The sequence below is a fragment of the Nicotiana sylvestris genome, chromosome 8 (assembly GCF_000393655.2).
Source record: "Nicotiana sylvestris chromosome 8, ASM39365v2, whole genome shotgun sequence".
Lineage (NCBI taxonomy): Eukaryota > Viridiplantae > Streptophyta > Magnoliopsida > Solanales > Solanaceae > Nicotiana > Nicotiana sylvestris.
The window spans coordinates 127419519-127426792 of NC_091064.1; the positions used below are offsets into that span (position 1 = coordinate 127419519).

Genomic DNA, 7274 nt, shown 5'->3' on the forward strand with positions numbered 1-7274 from the left:
GTTGTAGACATATGTTGTGTACGTGAAAGATTGTACGACCTTGTCGGCCTATGTTTTGAGTTTATAAATAATCATGTTGGCCTATTAGGCTCATATGTCACATGTATATGATGATGTAGTAAGAGAGATACGTTACGTTGGTACTCGGTTGAGTAAGGTACCAGGTGCCCATCGCAGCATATCATTTTGGGTCATGACAGTTCTATAGGCCTAGAGTGCATCATCTAGATTTTTTGCCCAATCAGTTCTTGTGGCGTTCACAGTCTTGGTCAGCGCACTCTTTATCTCTCTATTCGACACTTCGACGTGTCCACTGGTCTGAGGATGATATGGGGTTGCCACTTTGTGGCTCACATCGTACTTTGCTAGCAATTTCTCGAAGGCTCTATTGCAGAAGTGAGTTACTCCGTCATTGATAATAGCTATTGGGGTCCAGAAACGGGTGAATATATTCTTTTTCAAAAACCCTACAACAACTCTTTCATCATTGGTTGGGAGTAATGCAGCTTCCACCCATTTGGACACGTAATCTATAGCAACAAGTATGTATTTATTGCCAAAGAAGATAACTAAAGGGCCCATGAAGTCTATCCCTCATACATCGAACACTTCAATCTCTTGAATATGGTTCATGGGCATCTCATGGCGATGGGAAATGTTCCAGATTCCCTGACATTCATTACAGCCCTTCACCCATTGATGTACATCCTTAAACACTGTTGGCAAGGCAGAACCCGGATTTTAGCACTATTGCTGTTGTCCTGACTCCTTCAAAATATCCACCATATGCCGATGCGTGACATGCCTGCAAAACAGAAGATTGTTCTATCTCGGGGACACACCTCCGGATCATATTGTCAACACATATTCTAAATAGATAAGGTTCATCCCAGTAATACATGCGACAGTTACGATAAAACTTTTTCTTTTGCACAGAGGAAAGGTCATAGGGAACTATACTGCTTTCCAGGTAATTTGTAAGGTCTGCATACCATAGCACTTCCTCAAGGCTTGTGTCGAGTAGCTGCTCATCTGAAAAGGTTTCCTGAATATCCTCTACCTCAACTGAGTTTTCCGCTCCTTGAAGTCGGGATAGATGATCAACCACTTGGTTTTTTGTGCCCTTACGGTCACGAATCTCTAGGTCGAACTATTGTAGTATCAGCACCCAATGAATAGGTGCGATTTGGAATCCGTCTTTTCAATAAAGTACATGAGAGCAGCATGATCAGTATATACAATTACCTCAGAGCTAATCAGGTATGATCTGAACTTGTGAAAAGCGAACACCATGGCCAACATCTCTTTTCCGTCACAGTGTAGTTCAGTTGAGCTCTACTCAACGTTCTACTGTCGTAGTAATTTGGGTGCAATATTTTGTCTTTCCATTGTATTAGCACTGCCCCCACTGCATAGTCACTGGCGTCACACATGAGTTCGAATGGTTGCTCCCGACAGGGAGCAAAAATAATAGGTGTTGTGACTAGCCTCTTTTTCAACTCCTCGAATGCTACCTTGCAATCATTAGATAACATGAAAGGGTGATCTTTCAAACAACTTACAGAGAGGGTTGACAATTTTTGAGAAGTCTTTTATGAATCTCCGGTAGAAACCGGCATGCCCGAGGAAGCTCTTGATTTCCTTGACTGATGTGGGGGGTGGCAGCTTTGCTATCACATCAACTTTAGCACGATCCACCTTGATTCCCTTGCTTGATACCTTGTGTCCCAAGACAATACCCTCTTGTACCATGAAATGACACTTTTCCCAATTAAGTACAATGTTAGTCTCTATATATCTCTTCAACACTCGGGTCAGGTTTGTAAGTCACTCATCGAATGAGTTTCTCACCAATGAGAAATCATCCAAGAACACCTCCATTATATCTTTCACTATGTTAGTGAATATGTCCATCATGCATCTTTGGGATGTGGCGGGTGCATTGCATAGGCCAAAAGGCATCCTCCAGAAGTCATAAATTCCATATGAACATGTGAAAGATGTCTTCTCTCTTTCCTCTGGTGCAATAGAGATTTGGTTGTACCCTGAGTACCCATCCAGAAAATAGAAGTGGGACCTCCCTGCCAGTCTATCAAGCATTTGATCAATCAAGGGAAGTGGGAAATGGTCTTTCCGGGTGGCCAGATTTAATTTCCTATAGTCCATACAAATTCTCAAGCCTGTGACGGTTCTTGTAGAGATCAGCTCATTGTTATCATTTTTTACCACAGTCATACCACCCTTCATAGGAACACATTGCACCGTGCTAACCCGGTTGCTATCAAAGATGGGGAAAATGATTCCCGCATCCAATCACTTAATAATCTCTTTCTTCACCACTTCCTTCATGTTGGGGTTCAGCCTTCTTTGGTGCTCCTTGGAAGGTTTGTGCCCCTCTTCCAGCAGAATATTATGCATATAATATGCCGGCTGAACCCCTTAATGTCTGCCATGTTCCACCGAATGGTAGTCTTGCCCTCCTTGAGTACCTGCAAAAGCTATTGTGCCTGCACATCTAACAAACTAGATGAGTTAATAATAGGTAATGTGGAGTTAGGTCCTAGGAACGCATACCCGAGATGGGCGGGCAGTGGCTTCAACTCCAGTGTTTTCTCCCAAAACCCTCTGCCCTCTAGAGCCAACACCCATTCTACTAATTCTTTCCCATTCACCTCATCTAAATTCACAAGACATGCAGCAAGAGTATCCTCAATAGTCAATATCTCATCATCCTCTTCCACGATTACATCCACGGCATCAATAAGAGAACAATTGGCGAATTCACTTGGTCGCCTCATATATTTTTGCACATTGAAGGTTATCTCCTCATCGTTCAACCTCATTTTGAGCTCCCTAGTTTCACAATCAATGAGGGCTCGCCCTGTGGCCAAGAACGGCCTTCCCAAAACTATGAGAATTGCTTCATCCACTCTACAATCCAGAGTCACAAAATCTATAAGGAACACAAATTTCCCTACCTGTACTAACACGTCATCCAAAATACCTGAGGGTCTTTTCATAGTTCTGTCAGCCAGCTACAATAACATAGACGTGGGTCTAGCTCTTCCAATCCCCAACCTCTTATAGATAGCCATGGGCATAAGATTTATGCAAGCCCCCAAAACACAAAGTGCCTTGGCAAAGGAAAAGTTACCAATGATGCAAGGAATTGTGAATCTTCCTGGGTCAGACAACTTCTCAGCAGCTGGTCTAGTCACCACAAAACTGCATGTCTGAGTTAGAGTCACTGTGGTCAAATCTTGGAAGTCGAATTTTTGGGACATCAAGTCCTTCATCGTTTTTGCATAACCAGGCATCTCATTCAAAGCATCAATCAATGGAATAGTTACCTGGATTTGTTTCAACATCTCCAAGAACTTCTTGTATTGTTCCTCTTTCTAGTATTTGGCCAGCCTCTATGGGAATGGTGCTGTAGGTCTCTTCTTCCAAATTATTTGGGTTTTCTCTTTGTTAGACACCACCTCAACTACATGTTCCTGGGATGTCTCAGCTTATTTGTCATCCTCAATCTGTGTGCTACTTTCTTCTTGGGCAAGTTGTACTGTCACCTCTGTTAGTTTCGCTGAATTATCCAGCTCAATGGGCACTGGTGCAAGTGTCTCAGCCTGTCTACTATCTCGAGCCCTCTCTTGCTCCAAGTCTGTGTCTCTGCCATTACGTGGACTCACTGCCATCAGCTGTTTTGGGCCATGATCTTTTGGATTTACTTGAGTGTCTGTAGGCAATGTCCCATGAGGATGATTATTCAAATACATCGAGATCTGTCCCATTTACACTTCAATATTATTTATAGCTGACTCATTTGCATCTACTCTTTCACTCATTTTCACATTTCACCTAATAACCTGGTGCATCATTACCTCAAGTCTAGTCCTATCTCCCACCATGCTGGTGCTGAGGAGGGTAATAACCCTGCTGCTGATTTTGATTATTGTATCCCTCTGGCCTTTGGTAGGGAGCCACATTATTGTGAGGTCGCATAGCTCCCATGTTTCCATTGTTGTGCTCTGGCTGAACTAGCCTGAATGGCTGATTCTGTTGGCCCCATTTCTGACCACCCTGTATTTGGCTCCCCTAATTAGACACATAATTCATGTCCTCAGGGTAATGATGATGATCACTTTCTGCATTCCATTGGCTACCAATTGGCTGACTAATGCATGATGTGCATAAGCCCCCATTGGTTGTATCTACAATGTGCACCTGCTGCTTCTACCCGGACTCTTCCACCTTTTTGGTGAGTATACTCATTTGTGTCATTAAGGTGGCCATATTTTCATCAAGAGTGTTGGATGGATCTAAGGGCACTGAGTGAACTATTGGAGTGATAGGTGCATTCCTTGTTGTCTACCCTGAGTTCTGTGCCATCTTGTCAAGCAGACTTCGGCTTTCTCTCCATGTTTAGCTCAAGAATGCTCCACCAGCTGAAGCATCAACATTAGCTTTCACGCTATCTGTCAGACCCATGTAAAACCACTGCCGCAACATCTAATCTTGAATATCGTGGTGCGAACATATAACCAAAATCTCTTAGAATTGTTCCCATATTTCTTGTAGTGTTTCCATTGGTTTCTGTTTGAAGCTTAAAGTTTCATTAACTTGCTGAGCAGTCTTGTTGGGTAGATGAAACTTATTCATAAATTGCTTGACTAACTCCTCCCAAGCCGTGACGGAATTAATGGGGAGTGAATTTAGCCAAGTCTGGGCAGCTCCTGTCACTGAGAATTGAAACAACAACCACTTTATTGCTTCCTGAGTTACATTAGGTTGCCTTTGAGTTTTGAAGATTGACAGGAAATTCTTCAAGTGTTGTTGAGGATCTTCATTGTATGACCCCGAAAATAGTCCCTTGTTTTGCAACAAGTGCAACATGTTGTTTGTGATTTTAAAAGATTCGGTCTTTATCTACAAGACTAATATCGTTTTGGCCAAATTCTCTGATATTGGTTGCGCCCAGACATATAGAGCCGCCTCTAGCACAAGAGGCGCCACTACTGGTGCAACTGGATCTACCACATTATCCCCCATGTCTGGTTCGAGTTGTTCAGTTGATTGTTGTTGTTTGTTTTTCCGGTTGGCCCGATTGAAGTCCTTGAAAACTTTCTCGGGATCTGATAATGCTTCAAATAGTTCACCAGTTCTCGATGAGTTTCTAGGCATGCACATGTACAACCAAGTCAACAAACTTTAAAATTTCAATGTATAGGTTGAAAATAAAGAAAACTGGCTACACTAAGAATTTTTGTATTTCCTTCTACTATAATTGATAACACTGTTAATTCCCCGGCAATGGTGCCAAAATTTTATCACTCTCAACTATCCCTTATAAAAAGTACAAGCGGTCGTTGCAAATATAATCCGAGTATTTAGCTTAGAGTCGAATCCCACAGGGAATTAACCTACCAATTACTTTTGTCTAACTTACTGAATTTTCCGTAATCAACTTTCCAGATATTTTGAAAAACTATTGGTGATATTCTTACTAACTATAACCGAATGAAGTTAAGTAAACTAAATGCTAACTATGTGTAAGGCCCTGAAAAAATTTTGCGAAACAATATAGGATTTTGGGGTGCTAGGTAGACTAATTAGAATATGTTATGTGCTATAGATATGATGTAAGTGAATTGGATTTGGTAAAGAAGTGTGTGAGTCATATAATAAGTAAGGTGGAGTCCAAGGAGAGGCCTAAGTGTAAGCCAAATGGCAAAATTTCATAATAGGCTAAGATTCCAAAGGTACATGCACTAGTCTAGACTTTGAACGAGCATATCTAAATATATATATATATATATATATATATATATATATATATAAGGTATTATATGATTAATATCTTATCAAATGAAAAGTATTTGAGTCTAGTTTTCAATGCTTCAAACCGTTTGTCACTCAGACATTCCTACCAGAAGTTATGAACATGTTACCAAAAATAGCGCAGAATTTTACTCTACCGCGGCGCCCCATGCGGCACGCCTGTGGGGAGGTACAAAGAGCATTCAAGAACGTTTTTTGAGTAAATTTTTCATAACTGTGGTGCCCCACGCGGTGCGGCTGTGCAAAAAATTGGGATTTTGTTATAAAACAGCCTCATTTCGCCAAATAAATGCAATAGATTGTTTCATTAGCTAAAATCAGATATTTTTTGAGTGAGAGAATGCCCTAGAGTGGGAAAGTGTCCCTCATCAATTTTTCTTCAATTCATGCTCAAATCTTGAAAGATTAACAAGGAAAAACACACTAGGTCTTCATCCTTGAGGTAAGATTCTACACCCTAACTGTTAATTTTGAATTAAGCTAAAGATGGGTATTTATCAAGAAAGTTTGTGGGTATTGGAGTTGTTATCTTGCATGCATGAGTTCTTAAAGTATTTGGTGAGGTCTTGAGCTATGGATGGGACGAGGGATGGTAGGATCTTTCACAAAATGGTTTTGTCACAAAATGACTTACTGTTTCATGTTGCTTTGTTTGTATGGTTATTCTATTCTGAAAGAGGACATTAGCCTTACATACTAGTGCTATTCGATGGCGCTAACGTCCCTTTTGTTGGGGGTGCTGTATCGTTTAATGATACATGTGGTTCCACAGCAGGCGGCATCATCCAGTGATAGCGGTATTCTTTTCCCAGCAGTCTTGGTGATCCCCACTCTATCCCGAGGGTTATCTCATGTATCTTTTGTTCATTTTCTCATCACATTTTGAGGTATAGCCGGAGCCTTGTTGCCGGCATTTCCCTATTACTCTTCTATTGTATTTAGAGGTTCCGTAGACTGTTTGTGGGTGGTGGTTGATGTTGGGAGTCCAGACTAGAAACGTTGGTGCTTGATAAGCATGTTTCTCATTAAACTTGTAATATTTTGAAAACTATAAATGAAGTTCTTAACGGAAATGAAATGAAAGTTTCTAATGGAAGATTTCTTAGCGTTTTGATAAAGTGGGTTAACATTCCCTCTTTATTCATGAACTATTTTGGGTAGAATGAAATCTAATAGGCTTGCTCAGTCGGGTTTACTCGGTTGAGCGCCAGTCGCGTTCCACGGTTTTTGGGGCGTGACACTACGACTGAGTTATAAACAAATAAGAGAAGGATCTAAGGTTGTGATTTCTCCTATGGATGGAATCACTTCATGATATATTTTGCATAGATTTGCCTAATCGTCTCTTTCAATCATGAGCACTCTTATTACCATAAATCTCTCCGGAGTAATTACCATAATTTACTAGACGCACTCTCCCGAGTTACGCTAGCTGG

The 7274-nt window shown here is 41.1% G+C and overlaps 1 protein-coding gene across 1 annotated transcript; it reads right to left on the minus strand.

Moving 5' to 3' along the window:
• Positions 1 to 210: 210 nt before the first annotated feature.
• On the minus strand, positions 211 to 3368 carry LOC138875649 (uncharacterized). Its single transcript, XM_070154502.1, has 5 exons — positions 3079 to 3368; positions 2575 to 2931; positions 1852 to 2089; positions 1563 to 1761; positions 211 to 530 (listed from the first exon to the last, which is right to left on the minus strand). Exons 1-5 carry the CDS (start codon positions 3366 to 3368, stop codon positions 211 to 213), a joined length of 1404 nt encoding a protein of 467 aa, XP_070010603.1.
• Positions 3369 to 7274: the final 3906 nt, after the last annotated feature.

What these genes read in the sequence shown, in the direction of transcription:
- LOC138875649 (XM_070154502.1), bottom strand. Translation starts at nt 3,368, where the DNA reads ATGTTGAAACAAATCCAGGTAACTATTCCATTGATTGATGCTTTGAAT. An exon ending in TCTTGGATGATTTCTCATTG is followed by an intron (nt 1,762 to 1,851) that starts GTGAGAAACTCA and finishes AATTGGGAAAAG; the next exon opens with TGTCATTTCATGGTACAAGA. An exon ending in AAAAATTGTCAACCCTCTCT is followed by an intron (nt 531 to 1,562) that starts GTAAGTTGTTTG and finishes TTGTTGCTATAG; the next exon opens with ATTACGTGTCCAAATGGGTG.